This window comes from Microcaecilia unicolor, chromosome 3 (assembly GCF_901765095.1).
Source record: "Microcaecilia unicolor chromosome 3, aMicUni1.1, whole genome shotgun sequence".
Lineage (NCBI taxonomy): Eukaryota > Metazoa > Chordata > Amphibia > Gymnophiona > Siphonopidae > Microcaecilia > Microcaecilia unicolor.
The window spans coordinates 332,766,864-332,787,041 of NC_044033.1; the positions used below are offsets into that span (position 1 = coordinate 332,766,864).

The 20,178-nt window shown below is 47.5% G+C and overlaps 1 protein-coding gene across 1 annotated transcript in view; it reads left to right on the forward strand.

Annotated features, from left to right (window-relative positions):
• FNDC1 (fibronectin type III domain containing 1) overlaps nucleotides 1-20,178 on the forward strand; it is a 312,818-nt gene that overhangs the window by 168,720 nt on the left and 123,920 nt on the right. Inside the window, 2 exon segments of the mRNA XM_030198432.1 lie at nucleotides 706-2,946; nucleotides 17,648-17,760. Of these exon segments, the coding sequence (XP_030054292.1) occupies nucleotides 706-2,946; nucleotides 17,648-17,760 (2,354 nt within the window).

Consider the following 20,178-nt stretch of genomic DNA (forward strand, 5'->3'; position numbering starts at 1 on the left):
CTATATATAAACATTTAAGGGAGAGCTCTGATATACTTTCTATGTCCACCTGCTAGTAGATAGCATAACCCACAAGTCTCAGGCTTAATCTTTGGGACTAATGGAAAGAAAATTTTCAGGCTTCTAAAACAAAAGCCTGTAAATACAACAAAGCCCTTAATTTCATTCTAAATGGCAAATAATTTTTCTATTATCTCAATTCTAAACAAACAAACAAACTGTAAAAACACCTAAAATCATAATGCCCATGCTGTATATTCTTTTTTGCTGCCTTCTGCAAGTATCACAAAGTCTACTTTATTCCCAGCTTTCATTTTGTATTGTTTTTTCCCACTGATTTTCTGTGCTTGTCCTATGCTTTTTAGCAGTTATTTTATGCATCCAGGTCTGGCTTAAGCCATGAACCAGGTGAGGCACTGGCTCAGAGCGACCAAGATAAAAGGTGCCAAAATGCCTTGCCTCTGATGTCACTGGCTTATAGAAAGGTGTGTGGGTGGGTGAGTGGGGGGATGGTAAAAGCACAAGTTGGCTCAGGGTACAACAACCTCTTCAGTCAGCCTTGATGCCAGTATTTGCTTAAGAAGGAAAGGTATACTTAAGTTTAAACATCTTATCTCCTATTAAAAGTACAATAGAATGTAACAGTTTCATGTAAGTTTTATTTATTTTAAGTATGCTCAAAACATTTTTTCTTTTCTTTTGCAGATGAAACTGAGGATTTAACTAGTCATCATATTCATCAGCAAACTATCATTCAAGATAACTTGGAGTCTAAGAAACCTAAGAAAGCATTGCTTTCATCTCCATCTCAAGCATCATCTCCTGTTACTTCTCCAAAACCTCCACTGCTGCCTTCCCCTAAACACAGCATGAAAAATACAAAGAGCCATGTGTCTACATTTCATAACAAATTATCAGCTGGTGACGTCAGTACTAAATCACAGCCACCATATAAAACAGGTCACAAAAAGCCTGATCCTCAATCCACAGAAGTCACTGAAGATGCAGAGTTTTCTACAGAAACCCCAACCACACTACCTATAACATCAAATCCACCTCAAAGGAGAATTATGCGGCCTTCTTTAAATAACAGGCCCTTTCATCCTGTGCTGTCTTCCGGTAGGACTCCTGTGAGAACACGCCCTTTTTCTTTGGCTCGTAAGACTGGTATTCATAATCAGGTACCTTCAGTATCATCTTCATCCTCATCTTCATCAGCCTCTACTTCTGTTCCTCAGGAAGTAGATAGCAAAATAAAATCTCATAGCAAGGATAATTCAAACACCCCCTCTTTCTCCAGGATACGCTTAGGTAAGCAGCCCACTGAGGATATAAATAAAGATTCATTGGAGAATGTAGAAGAAGAAGAAAGAAATGTGGTTTCTTCATCAAATTATCCAGTGCCAACTGAAGAGCATTCTGAATCTTCCAAAGATTCTCATTTTGATTTATATTCAAAACATGTTGATAGTGGAAGTATAATTAAAACTGAACCATCTAAGTCCCAATCAAAACCTGTCTCTCATAAGGAGATAGTAAGCCATAGAGAAAAGCTTCGGACACCTTTGGTTAAATCCTCTACATCATTATCCATTTCTCCAACTTCTGATGTAAACTATAGTTCCCATGAGCATTATGAGAAGAATAATGCAAAAGAAATAAGGGGTAATGGTGGAAAGTCAACTAGTACTTCAACTCGTTCACAGTTGATGTCTTCAAGAAAACAAGATGCTGTCTCAAAGTATACTTCTGAAAATGATCAAAATGACAGAAAAGAAAGAGATGATTTATCCATTGCTCAGTCTCAATCTGAATCTTCAAAGCAGCCTTCATCAGAACTTACTGTTTCAAAGCAAAAGTCATCATCCCATAGTTCTGAATTCAAGATAACCAACAAGCAAGAATCTGAGTTCCTTCAGCCTACAGTACCATCTTTCTCTGGGAAACCGGCATTAGCAATTTTAGAATATTTCAGAAGAAGAAGTTCCCAGATAGGTGCCATGTCTGGCCGTAAATTAGGAACTAATAATAAATTCAGATCTCAAACACCTGTCATATCATCCTCCAAATTTCCTCAGCCTGATTTAGAAGAGGATTACCAAGACAGCAAAACAGATGATATAACTGATCCAGTGCCTTCCAGTCTTCCAGAATCACAGGATAATTCAGATGATGACCATAACAATAGAGAAACAGGAGATAAGTTTTCTAAACAAGGAAAATTCATGCCACCCAAAAGAATAACCACTACTGGAGATTCACATCATTCTTCCAGTAAAAAACTACATTCACATTCTAGAGTGCCTTCTAGGATGGGATTCCATAGTCAGCCAAAATTCAATCCATCACCACCTACCCCTTCAAGAATTGACTACCCTCCAAAACGTTCTCCCATGTCTTTCACAAAATCCTTCAAGTCAGATGCCAATAGAGATGATTATGATGATGAAAACTATGGTGAGAACAACCCCCCCAAAATAGATGAGAGACCCACTTCTTCTGTATCCAGAGGGTCATCTTCTGGGGAAAATAAACGTCAGATTCTAAACATTGACAATAGTAAAGTGAAACAAAAAGAATCATTTTCTAGAAAAATAGCAGGTAATGAAGGACAAGAAGAAGAAACATTAAGTGCTCCTCCAATTTCAAACAAATTCTTTCCTTCACATTCAAGAGTGCCATCTTCCGTAAATTCAAGAGCTGCTCACTTGCTTAGACAACTAGCTAGAACAACTGTTCCCTCTACAACTTTATCCCCATGGTATTCAACAAAGACTTCTCTTCATCTGCATCCTCCATTATCTCGACAGTCAAAGCCCTCCTTTGTGCAAACTGTTTCTCCAACTCGTTCGTCATTTTCTTCGACCACATCTCTCCTGCAAACACAGGGTTCAAGGTTACGGTCTCCCTTAAATAGATCATTTGTAAGACAGCCTTATAGGAAAGGTAATACTGCGTTTTGTTTTAGCTCCAATTCTGCATACCACTATCTGTCATTTCCCAACAACATTGCTCTCCATACAGTATTATATGTTGGGAGAATGTGGAAAGTGTAATGGGGTATCTGAACACAGACTAACCAGCTTATTTTCGAACGAGAAGGCCGGCAATCTTCCGACACAAATCGGGAGATGGCCGGCCATCTCCTGAAGCCGGCGAAATCGGTTTAATCGAAAGCTGACTTTCGCCGGCTTCAACTGCTTTCCATCGCAGGGCCGGACAAACTTCAAGGGGGTGTTTCGGCACGGTATGGAAGGCGGGACGGGGGCGTAGTTACGAGATGGCCGGCTTCGGCCGATAATGAAAAAAAGAAGGCCGGCTCTGACGAGCACTTTGCTAGCTTCACTTGGTCCATTTATTTTTAGAACCAAGCCTCAAAAAAGTGCCCAACTGAGCAGGTGACCACCGGAGGGAATCAGGGATCACCTCCCCTTACGCCCCCAGTGGTCACCATCCCCCTCCCACCCCCAAAAAAATTAAAAATCATTTTTTGCCAGCCTCTATGCCAGACTCAAATGTCATACTCAGCTCCATCACAGCAGTATGCAGGTCCCTGGGGCAGTTTTTAGTGGGTGCAGTGGACTTCAGGCAGGTGGACCCAGGCCCATCCCCCCCCTAACTGTTACACTTGTGGTGGTAAATGTGAGTCCTCCAACCCCCCCCCCCAAAACCCACTTTACCCACTTGTAGGTGCCCCCTTCACCCCTTAGGGCTATGGTAGTGTACAGTTGTGGGTAGTGGGTTTGGGGGGGATTTGGGGGGCTCAGCACACAAGGTAAGGGAGGTATGCACCTGGGAGCAATTTTTGAACTCCACTGCAGTGCCCCCTAGGGTGCCTGGTTGGTGTCCTGGCATGTGAGGGGGACCAGTGCACTACAAATTCTTGCTCCTCCCACAACCAAATGCCTTGAATTTGGCCGGGTTTGAGATGGCCGGCATCGGTTTCCATTATCGGCGAAAACCAATGCCAGGCATCTCAAACCCGGCCATCTCTGACATTTGGCCAGCCCCAACCGTATTATCGAAACGAAATATGGCCGGCCATCTTTTTTGATAATACGGTTCGGGACCGCTGTTTGCGGCACCGGCCATATAGATGGCCGGCGCCATTCGATTATGCCCCTCCACGCCAACTAGGAAAAAGAAACAGTTCAGTGAGTTTATTGTGTCTGGTAATCCCAAACAGATTCAACTTCTTAAGCAGTCACATAGACAGGAACAAATGTAAAATGCATTAACAGCTAAGTAAACTACACATGAGAACTATAGAATGTAGAACAGTTACTTGGATTGTTTGGTGATCTATTTACTTAGCCTTAGTAACATGCAGTAAATGCGTTATTCTGTAAGGAGCTGCCTAGTTTTAGGTGGCAAGAATGCATGTAAATGCCAGTATTCTGGTCATGGAGTGGAGGAGTGGCCTAGTGGTTAGCGTGGTGGACTTTGGTCCTGGGGAACTGGGTTCAATTCCCACTTCAGGCACAGGCAGCTCCTTGTGTCTCTGGGCAAGTCACTTAACCCTCCATTGCCCCAGGTACAAATAAGTGCCTGTAAATAATATGTAAGCCACATTGAACCTGCTATGAGTGGGAAAGTGCAGGGTACAAATGTAAGAATATATATATATATATATATATATATATACGTGGACATAAACAGTATGCATGTAAATAACCATATTCCCCCTAATGCTATAAAAAAGTTTGCATGCAAATTTGGGCACATGCCCAATCTGCATGAGCAATATTATTGTATTATTGCATTACATTTGTACCCCGCGCTTTCCCACTCAAAGCAGGCTCAATGCGGCTTACATAGTAATAGGGATTACTGGATATTGATGAGAAAATAAAAGTTAAATATAACAGTATAACGAAAGTGATAGGTAGGTAAAGAAGGAGAGGGGTAAAGGAGTAGGAGAGGTGTAGGCAAGGGTGGAAGAGGCAGGAGAGGGATGGGTACAGGATAAGCAAATGGAATTTTGGTTGGAAAAAGTCCTTACATTCATGTACATTTATTGAGTTAAGGTCTTCAAAGTGAAGATTAATATCCCCTATTCTCCGAGGACAAGCAGGCTGCTTGTTCTCACTGATGATGGGTGACGTCCACGGCAGCCCCTCCAATCGGAAACTTCACTAGCAAAGTCCTTTGCTAGCCCTCGCGCGCCCGCGCGCACCGCGCATGCGCGGCCGTCTTCCCGCCCGAAACCGGCTCGAGCCGGCCAGTCTTCTTTTGTCCGCACTCGGTACGGTCGTGTTTTCGCCGTGTCGAGCCCCGGAAAGTCGACCTCGCGCGTCCAATTTGTTTTGAACGTGTTTTTTTCCTTCGGGAAAGCTTTGTCCTAGTCGGGAAGTGCTCCGGAAACCCCCCGCCGGGTTTCGTGTAAATCCTCCCCGTACTTCCAGCTTTTTTGCCCCGGTAAGTTTTCTTTCGTCGTCGGGGTAGGCCTCTTTTCGGCCTCGGTCGAGATTTTTTCTCCCTCTAAATTTGGTGCTTCAAATTTCGCCATTTCGGCTTTTGATTTCGCCGGCGTGATTTTTCCGCCCATGACATCGAAGCCTTCCAGCGGCTTCAAGAAGTGCACCCAGTGCGCCCGGGTTATCTCGCTCACTGATCGACACTCGTCGTGTCTTCAGTGTCTGGGGGCCGAGCACCGCCCTCAGAACTGCAGTCTGTGTTCCCTGCTTCAAAGGCGGACTCAGGTAGCGAGACTAGCCCAGTGGAACGTGTTGTTCTCGGGCTCTTCGTCGGCATCGGCACCGGGATCTTCGAGTGCATCGACGTCGTCAGCGTCCAGACCTTCTTCCTCGGCCGCCCCTGCATCGAGTGCATCGAGGCATCGGGCCTCTGCATCGGCGCCGAGACATCGGATAGCTGCATCGACGTCGGTGGTACCAGGACCTCGTCTGCTGATGTCGTCGGACGGTGGTGCATCGGGTGGAGTGCAGGTGAGGGCTGTCCATTCCCCTGCTGGTGGCGGTGAGCCCTCGGGTGGGTCTCCGCCTACCCTGAGGGCTCCTGCGGTACAGCCCCCCCGAGATCGACCTTCTTCAGTCTCGGCCCTGAGGAAGCGACGGATGGATTCGACGTCCTCCTCGTCGGTGCCGGGGAGCTCCGGTGACATGCTTCGGAAGAAATCGAAGAAGCATCGACACCGGTCTCCTCCCCGTGTCGGCACCGAGAGCTCTGGGTCGCCGAGGGATTCGGCACCCAGCAGGCATCGGCACCGAGAGGACCGCTCACCCTCTGTTCAGGAGGTGTCGATGCGCTCCGCTCTGGACAGCCCGGAACAGCCTCCACGCCCGGAACAGGTACTGACGTCGACGCCTGCATCGACCTCTCAGCCTTTCTCTGCAGCCGCTCTAAACGAGAGCCTCCGGGCCGTTCTCCCAGAGATTCTGGGAGAGCTGTTGCGCCCTACCCCTCCGGTACCGGCGGTGCTTGCGCCACCGGTACCGTCGAGCGTGGCGCCGGCTGGCCCATCGCCCAGGTTGAGGTCCCCGACGTCGGTACCGCGTGCGGTACCGACCGCGGCCACCTCCCAGGAAGGCTCCCCGACTACGTCGGCGGAGGGAGCTTCGCCGATGCGGGCGAGGGAGTCTACCTCTCGACGCCCCCATCGTGGACGGGGTTCCACGGAGTCGAGCAGGGCGAGGTTGCAGACACAGGTCCGTGAACTTGTGTCTGACACCGAGGGTGAGGCCTCGTGGGAGGAAGAGGAAGATCCCAGATATTTCTCTGACGAGGAGTCTGAGGGTCTTCCGTCTGATCCCACTCCCTCTCCTGAGAGACAGCTTTCTCCTCCCGAGAGTCTGTCTTTTGCCTCCTTTGTCCGGGAGATGTCTACGGCCATCCCCTTCCCGGTGGTTGTGGAGGACGAGCCCAGGGCTGAAATGTTTGAGCTCCTGGACTATCCTTCTCCACCTAAGGAAGCGTCCACTGTTCCCTTGCACCATGTCCTGAAGAAGACATTGCTTGCGAACTGGACCAAGCCATTAACTAATCCCCACATTCCCAAGAAGATCGAGTCCCAGTACCGGATCCATGGGGACCCAGAGCTGATGCGCACTCAGTTGCCTCATGACTCTGGAGTTGTGGATTTGGCCCTAAAGAAGGCTAAGAGTTCTAGGGAACATGCTTCGGCGCCCCCGGGCAAGGACGCTAGAACCTTAGACTCCTTTGGGAGGAAGGCCTACCATTCCTCTATGCTCGTGTCCAAGATCCAGTCTTACCAGCTCTACACGAGCATACACATGCGGAATAATGTGCGGCAGTTGGCGGGCTTGGTTGATGCTCTTCCCCCTGAGCAAGCCAAGCCTTTTCAGGAGGTGGTCAGGCAGCTGAAGGCGTGCAGAAAATTCCTGGCCAGAGGAGTTTATGACACTTTTGATGTTGCGTCCAGGGCCGCTGCTCAAGGTGTGGTGATGCGCAGGCTCTCATGGCTGCGTGCCGCCGACCTGGAGAATAGAATCCAGCAGCGGATTGCGGACTCGCCTTGCCGTGCGGATAACATTTTTGGCGAAAAAGTCGAGCAGGTGGTAGAGTCTCTCCACCAGCGGGACACCGCATTCGACAAGTTCGCCCGCCGGCAGCCTTCAGCTTCTACCTCTACAGGTAGACGATTTTTCGGGGGAAGGAAGACTGTTCCCTATACTTCTGGCAAGCGTAGGTACAATCCTCCTTCCCGACAGCCTGCGGCCCAGGCTAAGCCCCAGCGCGCTCGCTCTCGTCAGCAGCGTGCGAATCAGCAAGGCCCCGCGGCTCCCCAGCAAAAGCAAGGGGCGAGCTTTTGACTGGCTCCAGCAGAGCATAGCCGACATCCAAGTGTCAGTGCCGGGCGACCTGCCTGTCGGAGGGAGGTTGAAAGCTTTTCACCAAAGGTGGCCTCTCATAACCTCCGATCAGTGGGTTCTCCAAATAGTCCGGCAAGGATACACCCTCAATTTGGCCTCACAACCTCCAAATTGTCCACCGGGAGCTCAGTCCTACAGCTTCCAGCACAAGCAGGTACTTGCAGAGGAACTCTCCGCCCTTCTCAGCGCCAATGCGGTCGAGCCCGTGCCATCCGGGCAAGAAGGGCTGGGGTTCTATTCCAGGTACTTCCTTGTGGAAAAGAAAACAGGGGGGATGCGTCCCATCCTAGACCTAAGGGCCCTGAACAAATATCTCGTAAAAGAAAAGTTCAGGATGCTTTCCCTGGGCACCCTTCTCCCCATGATTCAGCAAAACGATTGGCTATGCTCTCTGGACTTGAAGGATGCCTACACACACATCCCGATACTGCCAGCTCACAGACAGTATCTGCGATTTCAGCTTGGCGCACGCCACTTCCAGTACTGTGTGCTACCCTTTGGGCTCGCCTCTGCGCCCAGGGTGTTCACAAAGTGCCTAGCTGTGGTAGCAGCGGCGCTTCGCAGGCTGGGGGTGCACGTGTTCCCATATCTCGACGATTGGCTGGTGAAGAACACATCCGAGGCAGGAGCCCTGCAGTCCATGCAGATGACTATTCGCCTCCTGGAGCTACTGGGGTTTGTGATAAATTACCCAAAGTCCCATCTTCTCCCAGTGCAGAAACTCGAATTCATCGGAGCCCTGCTGGATTCTCGGACGGCTCGCGCCTATCTCCCAGAGGCGAGGGCCAACAACTTGTTGTCCCTCGTCTCGCGGGTGCGAGCGTCCCAGCAGATCACAGCTCGGCAGATGTTGAGATTGCTGGGCCACATGGCTTCCACAGTTCATGTGACTCCCATGGCCCGCCTTCACATGAGATCTGCTCAATGGACCCTAGCCTCCCAGTGGTATCAGGCCGCCGGGGGTCTAGAGGACGTGATCCACCTGTCCACGAGTTTTCTCGAATCCCTGTATTGGTGGACGATTTGCTCCAATTTGACTCTGGGACGTCCCTTCCAAATTCCTCAGCCTCAAAAAGTGCTGACCACGGATGCGTCTCTCCTGGGATGGGGAGCTCATGTCGATGGGCTTCACACCCAAGGAAGGTGGTCCCTCCAAGAAAGCGATCTACAGATCAATCTTCTGGAGTTGCGAGCGATCTGGAACGCTCTGAAGGCTTTCAGAGATCGGCTGTCCCACCAAATTATCCAAATTCAGACAGACAATCAGGTTGCCATGTACTATGTCAACAAGCAGGGGGGCACCGGATCTCGCCCCCTGTGTCAGGAAGCCGTCAGCATGTGGCTCTGGGCTCGCCGTCAAGGCATGGTGCTCCAAGCCACATATCTGGCAGGCGTAAACAACAGTCTGGCCGACAGGTTGAGCAGGATTATGCAACCTCACGAGTGGTCGCTCAATTCCCGTGTGGTGCGACAGATCTTCCAGGCGTGGGGCACCCCCCTGGTGGATCTCTTCGCATCTCAAGTGAACCACAAGGTCCCTCAGTTCTGTTCCAGGCTTCAGGCCCACGGCAGACTGGCGTCGGATGCCTTCCTCCTGGATTGGGGGGAAGGTCTGCTGTATGCTTATCCTCCCATTCCTCTGGTGGGGAAGACTTTGTTGAAACTCAAGCAAGACCGAGGCACCATGATTCTGATTGCTCCCTTTTGGCCGCGTCAGATCTGGTTCCCTCTTCTTCTGGAGTTATCCTCCGAAGAACCGTGGAGATTGGAGTGTTTTCCGACCCTCATCACGCAGGACGAAGGGGCTCTTCTGCATCCCAACCTCCAGTCTCTGGCTCTCACGGCCTGGATGTTGAGGGCGTAGACTTTGCCTCTTTGGGTCTGCCAGAGGGTGTCTCCCGCATCTTGCTTGCTTCCAGGAAAGACTCCACTAAGAGAAGTTACTTCTTTCATTGGAGGAGGTTTGCCGTCTGGTGTGACAGCAAGGCCCTAGATCCTCGCTCTTGTCCTACACAGACCCTGCTTGAATACCTTCTCCACTTGTCTGAGTCTGGTCTGAAGACCAACTCCGTAAGGGTTCACCTTAGTGCAATCAGTGCATACCATTACCAAGTGGAAGGTAAGCCGATCTCAGGACAGCCTTTAGTTGTTCGCTTCATGAGAGGTTTGCTTTTGTCAAAGCCCCCTGTCAAGCCTCCTACAGTGTCATGGGATCTCAATGTCGTTCTCACCCAGCTGATGAAACCTCCTTTCGAGCCACTGAATTCCTGCCATCCGAAGTACTTGACCTGGAAGGTCATTTTCTTGGTGGCAGTTACCTCGGCTCGTAGAGTCAGTGAGCTTCAGGCCCTGGTAGCCCAGGCCCCTTACACCAAATTTCATCACAACAGAGTAGTCCTCCGCACTCACCCTAAGTTTCTGCCAAAGGTTGTGTCGGAGTTCCATCTGAACCAGTCAATTGTCTTGCCAACATTCTTTCCCCGTCCTCATTCCTGCCCTGCTGAACGTCAGCTGCACACATTGGACTGCAAGAGAGCATTGGCCTTCTATCTGGAGCGGACACAGCCCCACAGACAGTCCGCCCAATTGTTTGTTTCTTTTGATCCCAACAAGAGGGGAGTGGCTGTAGGGAAACGCACCATATCCAATTGGCTAGCAGATTGCATTTCCTTCACTTACGCCCAGGCTGGGCTGGCTCTTGAGGGTCATGTCACGGCTCATAATGTTAGAGCCATGGCAGCGTCGGTAGCCCACTTGAAGTCAGCCACCATGGAGGAAATTTGCAAAGCTGCGACGTGGTCATCTGTCCACACATTCACATCTCATTACTGCCTGCAGCAGGATACCCGACGTGACAGTCGGTTCGGGCAGTCAGTTCTTCAGAACCTGTTTGGGCTTTAGGATCCAACTCCACCCCCCGAGGGCCCTGTTTGTTCTGTTCCAGGCTACACTCTCAGTTAGTTGGTAAATTTTTTAGGTCAATCTCAGTTATGTCCTCGCCGTTGCGAGGCCCAATTGACCAATGTTGTTGTTTTGAGTGAGCCTGGGGGCTAGGGATACCCCATCAGTGAGAACAAGCAGCCTGCTTGTCCTCGGAGAAAGCGAATGCTACATACCTGTAGAAGGTATTCTCCGAGGACAGCAGGCTGATTGTTCTCACAAACCCGCCCGCCTCCCCTTTGGAGTTGTGTCTTCCCTTGAAGTGTATTGTCTTGCTACATACTGGACTGGCCGGCTCGAGCCGGTTTCGGGCGGGAAGACGGCCGCGCATGCGCGGTGCGCGCGGGCGCGCGAGGGCTAGCAAAGGACTTTGCTAGTGAAGTTTCCGATTGGAGGGGCTGCCGTGGACGTCACCCATCATCAGTGAGAACAATCAGCCTGCTGTCCTCGGAGAATACCTTCTACAGGTATGTAGCATTCGCTTTATAAGCAGGTTGGAATTAGAGACACATGCATCGATATGAAGTCCATGAAGTGTGTCTGGCATTCATGCCAGTTTCCTGGTGGTCTATAAAAGAGAACAGCATTTAGGTGATCATATAAATTGTTGAGGGACAAATTTTATAAGGTAGTTTGGACATATGTCTAGTTTGCAATGGGATTTGGCGAATTTTTTAATTGCTTGGAAGATGGAATCATCCAAGAGGGTGTCAAAATTAGTCCAGGTTCAGTCAACTGGATGTTCATCAGGACATGGGTCTAAACAATCGAGGAATTTGTCATAGTTGATGCTATTGATTGGTAACATAAGTCGCAGTTTTACAATTTTCTCTTTGAAGAACTTAGCCAGATTGTCTGCTGATGGTACATCAGCGCTGTTTGACGTAACTGGTGCAGTGTCTAGTAATTTGTTCACAAGCTGGAAAGGTTTATGTGTATCCTTGTAGTCTGACCCGATTCTGGTTCTGTAATATGTTCTTTTGGTTTGTCTGATGGAATATTTGTATTTTCTCTGCCGTTGTTTCCAAGCATTGAATGTTGGGTCATTTTTCTTTTTATTCCAAGCTCACTCTAATCTTCTAACTTGTGTCTTTAATTTTTTCAGTTCTTCGTTAAACCAAGGTATTGCGTTCTTCCTTCGTGATGTTCTAGTTTTCAGAGGTGCTATGTTGTTTAATATGTTTTCACATCCCATTCTAAAAGGAATTGGTTTGATTCTGTTTGTGCTGACCATTCATTATTGTAAAATATAATTGGATAATCAGCTAATTAGCGCCAATAATTGGCTTTTTAACAAGCAATTATTGACACTAATTAGATTTGATTAGCATTTATTTATTTATTTGTTACATTTGTATCCCACATCTTCCCACCTATTTGCAGGCTGTGATAAACTTTATGAAATGTGATAACCCTTGGAAAGGTAACTACTTCTTTGAAGGTCTAGTTAACTTTCCCCAAGAACACTGATAGGCTAATGCGTCTGTTGATGCTCTCATGCCCTACAAACTGCTGCCAGACTGGGATCACTAATGGGACACGTGAGCCTCAAATAACTCATAGGCAGCTCCTAGACGATAGCCTCTATGTTGAAATACTTTTAAAGTTCATATTTTTACCAGATATGATGAACAAATTAAGGATGTGCATTTGTTAAAAATGGCAAGAGAAATTTCACTTGCATTATTCATACGGCATTATAACATCCGCACACCTGGACTCCATACCCTTCCTAATAACACCCAACATTCTATTCGCTTTCCTAGCCGCAGCAGCACACTGAGCAGAAGGTTTCAGCGTATCATCGACGACGACACCCAGATCCCTTTCTTGATCCGTAACTCCTAACGCGGAACCTTGCAAGACGTAGCTATAATTCGGGTTCCTCTTACCCACATGCATCACTTTGCACTTGTCAACATTGAACTTCATCTGCCACTTGCACGCCCATTCTCCCAGTCTCGCAAGGTCCTCCTGTAATCGTTCACATTCCTCCTGCGACTTGACGACCCTGAATAATTTTGTGTCATCGGCGAATTTAATTACCTCACTAGTTATTCCCATCTCTAGGTCATTTATAAATACATTAAAAAGCAACGGACCCAGCACAGACCCCTGCGGGACCCCACTAACTACCCTCCTCCACTGAGAATACTGGCCACGCAATCCTACTCTCTGCTTCCTATCTTTCAACCAGTTCTTAATCCATAATAATACCCTACCTCCGATTCCATGACTCTGCAATTTCTTCAGGAGTCTTTTGTGCGGCACTTTGTCAAACGCCTTCTGAAAATCCAGATATACAATATCAACCGGCTCCCCATTGTCCACATGTTTGCTTACCCCCTCAAAAAAATGCATTAGATTGGTGAGGCAAGATTTCCCTTCACTAAATCCGTGCTGACTTTGTCTCATCAGTCCATGTTTTTGTATATGCTCTGCAATTTTATTCTTAATAATAGCCTCCACCATCTTGCCCGGCACCGACGTCAGACTCACCGGTCTATAATTTCCCGGATCTCCTCTGGAACCCTTCTTAAAAATCGGAGTAACATTGGCTACCCTCCAGTCTTCCGGTACTACACTCGATTTTAGGGACAGATTGCATATTTCTAACAGTAGCTCCGCAAGTTCATTTTTTAGTTCTATTAATACTCTGGGATGAATACCATCAGGTCCCGGTGATCAGTTTTAAATGAATACACATGACTAATTTACCCCCCTTTTTACTAAGTTGTGCTAGCAGCTTCCATGCGCTAATGACAACACAGCCCATTCACATTGGATTGTTTCTAATCAACAGCAAACCCCCCACATGACAGGTTTCTTTCCAGTTTTAGGGTCCACCCAGTGTTGCTATCAGGCATCAGTTAGTCTTAAACATGTGATCCTTGGATTGGAAAGCAGCTGCTTTCCAGGAGAAGCCATTCTGTCTCTTTGGAAGCTGGTTGTAGACAGCCCATTCCTTTCTGTCTTGTATTTCTGACAGTCTTAGTTGCTGTTGCCTGATTGGCCCAGCAGGGCCCAGCTCAGGGCAGGCTTGAGCATTTTGTCCTGTCCCTGGGCTTGTTTCCTGTTGCTTCAGCATTTTGTGCATTTGGGAGCTGATATTCAAAGCGATTTAAGCAGGCAGGAGAGGTTCCTGCCTGCTTAAATCCTCTGGGGCTGTTTAACCCCTGATAATCAGCAAACTAAACCAGGCAGTGTCTCTGAATATTGCCTCTGACCACTCACAAAAAAAGTGGGCAGGTCACAGTTGGTGTTGGGGAGGAGCCCAGGTAGCGGCGTACCGAGGGCGAGGCGGTGGGGAGCGGTCCACCCCGGGTGCACGCTGCAGGAGGGATGCAGGGAGCAGCTCTGCGGCTGTTGGCTCCGCTGGTTCCCTGCTTCCTCCGATGTTACTTCCTGTTCAGGGGCAGAGGGAGCAGGGAACTGGCAGAGCGGACAGCCGCGCGGCTGCTCCCAGCACCCCGGGAGGTAAGCAATGCACGGGGGGGGGGGGGGGGGGGTTGATTTGATGCACCGAGGGGGGGGGGGACGCTGCATCCGGGGAGGGGGGTACGCGGTGGCAATCTGCCCTGGGTGACAGCAAACTTAGGAATACCACCACTGAGCCCAGGTTTATGCAAGGACCGGCAATATTCAGTGCCGGCACCCGCATCACTAAGTGGCCTAATTTAGGACTGCTCAAAAGCTGAATATCAGGCTGGCACCCACATAACTTGAAGATTCTTTTTTAAACTACAGGATCACCCTCCTGGCCCCTCCCCCACCTTCCTTCCCACTGTCCCCATAGTCCGCATGAATTCTAACCCCCCCCCCCCCGCAATGTCACCCCCAACCTCTAAGCCAAGCGCTGGTGAGTAGGTACGCCCCTCTATGGGCCTACCTTTTAATCCCTGGTGATCCAGAGTGTCGGAGCAGGAGTGCAACTCTTTCACTTCTGCCCCTAGTAGTGAATGGCTGCTGTGAGAGTTTGTGGCAGCCATTTTCTGAGGCCAGCTGCTCTTCTGCCCCTAAAGATCCTCTGGACCACCAGGGATTAAAAGGTAGGCTAGGGGGTGACATTGTAAAGGAGGGTGTTAAATTAGGTGCGAGCTGGGGGGAGGGTGGGAATGAAGGATGGGGGTCAGGAGGGGGATCATACAGTTTAAAAATAATCTTCAAGTTATGCGGGTGCTGGTCTGGTATTCAGCTGGGACCCGCATAAGTGTGTTATGTGGCCCTGGCTGAATATTGGCTCAGTCAGCATGCCTGTCCACATTTAGCCCCCAAAATTCAGTGTCGGTGCCGGACATGGCCTACACTGAATATTGGGAGCTAATTCAGCCGGAGACAGTAAGAGGTCCTTTTACAAAAAGTGGCCTGCAGAAATGTGGACGCGTGTTTTTGGCACACACTGGGCTAGTTTTTACCGTGTCTGGGAAAAGGGGCTTTTTTTCAATGGGCCGGGAATAGGGCCTGCGGTAAAATTGAAACCTGCGCGCACCTATTTACAGCCTACGCCCTTATTGCCACCCATTGATCTAGCAGTAAGGGCTCATGCACTATACAAGCGGTGACCGGTGAGCGTGCGCCACCTGACGATTAACACCAGAAATGCCGAGCAAGGTATGAAATAAAACAATTTGTCCCGGCAGTACAGGTGTGCACCAAATCTGAAATTACCACCAGGGGGCGTGCTAGTCTGGCGGTAGTCTCATTTTGGCTCACACTGCATGTGTGTAGAGCCTATCGTGCCTTTGTAAAAGGTCCCCTAAGTGATTAAAAGAACACCGACAGCTGCTGGCTGAATATCTATTTTTTCCCTTACTTCCCGAGGGCTCAGGATTCCAGTGTTTTCGGTAATACCTGTGTCCCCTTTTATGTTGGAGGCGCAGTGAGATTCAGACTTACCTTTAGCAATCCTAGTTCTTATGTTCTAGTCTTTTATTCAAGCCTCAGGAGTCCCTTTTAGGGACTCTGACAGAATGAACCAGCCAAAGTAAAGGCACTTAATGATTGTGAGAAAGAGGAACCCGAATTATAGCTACGTCATGCAAGGTTCTATATTAGGAGTCACGGACCAAGAAAGGGAACTAGGTGTCGTCGATGATACGTTGAAACCTTCTGCTCAGTGTGCTGCTGCGGCTAAGAAAGCAAATAGAATGTTAGGTATTATTAGGAAAGGAATGGAAAACAAAAATGAGGATGTTATAATGCCTTTGTATCTCTCCATGGTGCGACCGCACCTCGAATATTGTGTTCAATTCTGGTCGCCGTATCTAAAAAAAGATATAGTGGAATTAGAAAAGGTGCAGAGAAAGGCGACGAAAATAATAAAGGGGATGGAACAACTTCCCTATGAGGAAAGGCTAAAGCGGCTAGGGCTCTTCAGCTTGGAGAAAAGGCGGCTGAGGGGAGATATGATAGAGGTCTATAAAATAATGAGTGGAGTTGAACGGGTAGATGTGAAGAGTCTGTTCATGCTTTCCAAAAATACTAGGGGGCATGCGATGAAGCTACAATGTAGTAAATTTAAAACGAATCGGAGAAAAAGTTTCTTCACTCAACGTATAATTAAACTCTGGAATTCGTTGCCAGAGAATGTGCTAAAGGCGGTTAGCTTAGCAGAGTTTTAAAAAGGTTTGGACGGCTTCCTAAAGAAAAAGTCCATAGACCGTTATTAAATCCACTATTTCTGGGATAAGCAGTATAAAATGTTTTGTACTTTTTTGGGATCTTGCCAGGTATTTGTGATCTGGATTGGGCACTGTTGGAAACAGGATGCTGGGCTTGATGGACCTTTGGTCTTTCCCAGTATGGCGATACTTATGTACTTATCTATATTAAAAATAAGGGTTCTGATCAAATGATAGAACATTTCAGCTAAATTTTAATGCACACAGCAGTAGAGCTGCCAAGTTACCCAGTTTGAAAAGGGATATTTTCAGCCAGTCCCTACTTTCTGACAAGCCTATCATAATATATTATGGGATCATGAATTTCAATGAGTAGAATCACTATTTGTGGTGTAAATTCAAAATCAGGATTGGACAAAAATCTGCCGCCTGAACGTAGGTAACTTGACATCTCTGCAGTAGAAAGTTGACCTCTGAATTGCTTCCAGTGGTTTCTTGCACACCCTTAGGAGTTTCTTGCTGAAGAGGCTCATGTGGACTTTATTGCCTCCTCCTCAAAGGAAAAACCTTTTGCTGAATTACTGTCCTGCTGGATGACAGCAGCCCACTTCTGTGCAGTGTGAAAATTTTTGAAACTACCATGATCCTCTGGTTTGGGGTGCAGTCACATGCTCTACATATTCATAAGTCTGTGACTTTATGCTGTATTTCAAAGCCTCCTGCTTCCAATTCTCTCATCCTGGTATTCCAGTTCAGGGGCCACAGTTACCTTTGCTTTATTGCAAAGGGGCTAGGGATGAAAGGGGATCACTCCTGCCCTGACACTTTACCACCGATGATAACCTCGGTAAGTACAAGGGGAGATCAATTGCTTCTTTGGGGGGGGGGGGGGAGTGTGAGTGGTTGGGTGGAAGTGTGGATGATACATTGCCTAACACTGGTGTCAGGGTGGAATGGAGGGGATCATGAGTGGTCAGGTAATGCTGTTAGGGGGAACAGATTGTCATTGGGGATGCCCCGAGCTGGTTTTTCTTTTTTGTTTGGTCAAGAGCCATAGGCACTTGTTAACTAGCAAAATTGCCCTGAAGGAAAAATGTATTTAAAAAATATAATAAAACAGTACATATTTATAAAAACTTAATAAAAAATACATTCAAATAGCACAGGAAGCTGAACATAACATTTGTTTGCCCTCACATCCCTAGAATAAATTGGTTTTACTGTTTCATGCAGGTAAAAATGGTAGACCAAATCAAGCCACAAAAATGGAAGTAAATGGAAAAGTGTTACCTAAGAGTAATGGAAGTGGACAAAGGATAATCAATGGCACTCAAGGAACAAAGTGGGTAGGGCATTCTTCTTTACCACTTCTCATGATTTTGTTATGTTTAATCATAGCTATAGTGTTTTCTGATCAGAATACCTTTGTGTCTTAATATTTTGGTTTTTAAGTACCACTGTTAACTGTTCATATAAATAAGGAAAAATGCTATTTTTAAGATAAAGTATTTTTAAATAAGGTAGTATGTTGTGCAATATTTCAAAAAAGTATGCATGCCAAGTAGCAATACTCACCCTGTACTAATTAAAAAGTCTGCTGTTAAATTATTATTTTAATCCCTTTCAGCTGATCCCCTGCCATTTGTCTCCAGGCGCCAACCCTTGGAATAGAAGCATTCGAAGAGTGCCAAGAATGATACATTTAGCATTTGAAAATATTGATATGCTTAGTAGGAAAAGTTATTTTTTTTAAAATATAAATTGGGGTGGTGGATCGATATTGAAAAGCATGTGTGCAGTCCACATCAGATGCTTCCTGCATAAGTGATTTGCTTTTAATTTCATGGACATATTTTGGCCATATCAGTCAATATCAGCTTTTAAAGATGGCCGCCTAGGTTCGGACGCAGCTTAAGCCAGCTTTGAGCTCAAGGTCAAATTGGCCCTGTTCCTGAGGTCCAAGACTTACCTGCCTCAGCTGGAAAGGGTCCTCGGAACGACCGTACCAAGAAAGGGGTCAAAGATTAAACCCAGAGACGGTGATCAGCCCGATCGATCAAAGGATCAACCACGCAGGTGAACGAAAGAGGCTCAGGGGTTCCACTAGAACACAGTGGCCCCTTTGCAGTTCTGACAAGCCTAAACACCCCAGGCTAGACAGCGAATTTCCTCCGGCGAAAGGAGAGACCGGCAACAGGAGAGACAGCTACCGACTCATCAGCTGGGGCAGCAGATGGTCAGGGCGAAGCGTGGCTCCAGCAAAGCATGTGACCAGATGGGAACTCACAGCTCCGCAAATCCCTACAAGCCTAAACACCCCAGGCTGAGTGGAAAACTCTCCACGGGCAAAAGAAAACACCAGCGACAAAAGTGCAACCGATGCATCAGCTGAACGGCAGTTGATCAGAGCGAGGCATGGCTCTCTTATAACATGCGACAAGAGTGAGAAATACAGCCCTGGATCTGCTGCTGTGGGACCTCGGAAATGCCAAACCCACGGTTCATCCTACCAGGAGTGACCCCAGCTCCAAGATCATTCACACTAAGTGCCTTACTGGAATCCCGGAGCACAGCGATAGTGAGTAGAACCCACGTGTTCACCCGAAACCCAACAGCTTGGAACCACACTAAAATATGGTCCCAACATGGCACACTAGAGTAGACCCCCCCCCCCCTTTCAAAAAAAAAAACCAGCAGGAAAAGTACCATCAGTCCTGAGAAACCGACGAGCGACCTGGTAAAACAAAAGCTGGAAGGACAAAGGGAGACCGAATCACAGTTCCAACACAAGCAGTGACTAACGTGGTGTCCCCAGATACAAGATTCACAGCACCTTCCTAAACACCAGAACCACTACAGGACCGGTAACGGGATAAATCTAAAACTGCATCACTTCCAAAGTAGCTCTCACATACATTTCTGAATAAACTGACAAGAGTGGCAAATGTCCTTCACCTTTAAATTGTAAGCTGATTAGGTACATTTTACTATCCACCCCCACCACAGCATTCCTTAACCAGCACAACTCAAATCACACACCACTATACATAAGGAAGACAAAATGAACACCATAAAATTATTCCTAGGAATTTATTACTTGACACTAACACAAGCAATTGGAACCGCACCTCATGATGAACAAAACATTATACCCATACTACACAACCAGTACCAGAGAAACAGACACCCCACTTTCCACCAAACTGACAACAAATCACACAAAAGAAAGGTACCACCAATGCAACAGTCAACAAGAAAAGGCCCAAGCAAACCCTACCCATCGAACAAACAACAACTAAAAAAAAAGTCCACACTACCACAAAAACAGGAGAGACATACCAAACAGTTCAAGTGGGCTACATAAATGCCAGATCAGTAGTAAACAAAATAGAAACCTTAATAGACTGGATAACGATGGATGACCTCGACCTAGTCTTCATCAGCAAAACATGGATTCATAACCAAGAAGATCCCATAATCCTAGACCTCTGCCTACCAGGATATGAAATCCTACACTGGTCCAGAAAGGGAAAAAGAGGAGGAAGCATTGCAATAATCTACAAATCCCACCTCACTACCGAAAGCAGTGCCGAATCCATAACAACACAACTCAAAATTGCTTTGATTAGGATACAAGGAAAAATCATACTTAACCATCTGAGCTGTATCATATTCTACCGACCCCCAGGTAACTGGAAAGAAGCCCAGACAATCCTCCTGGACTTTAGATCAAATACATGCATAGTGAACCCAAATGTGCTGGT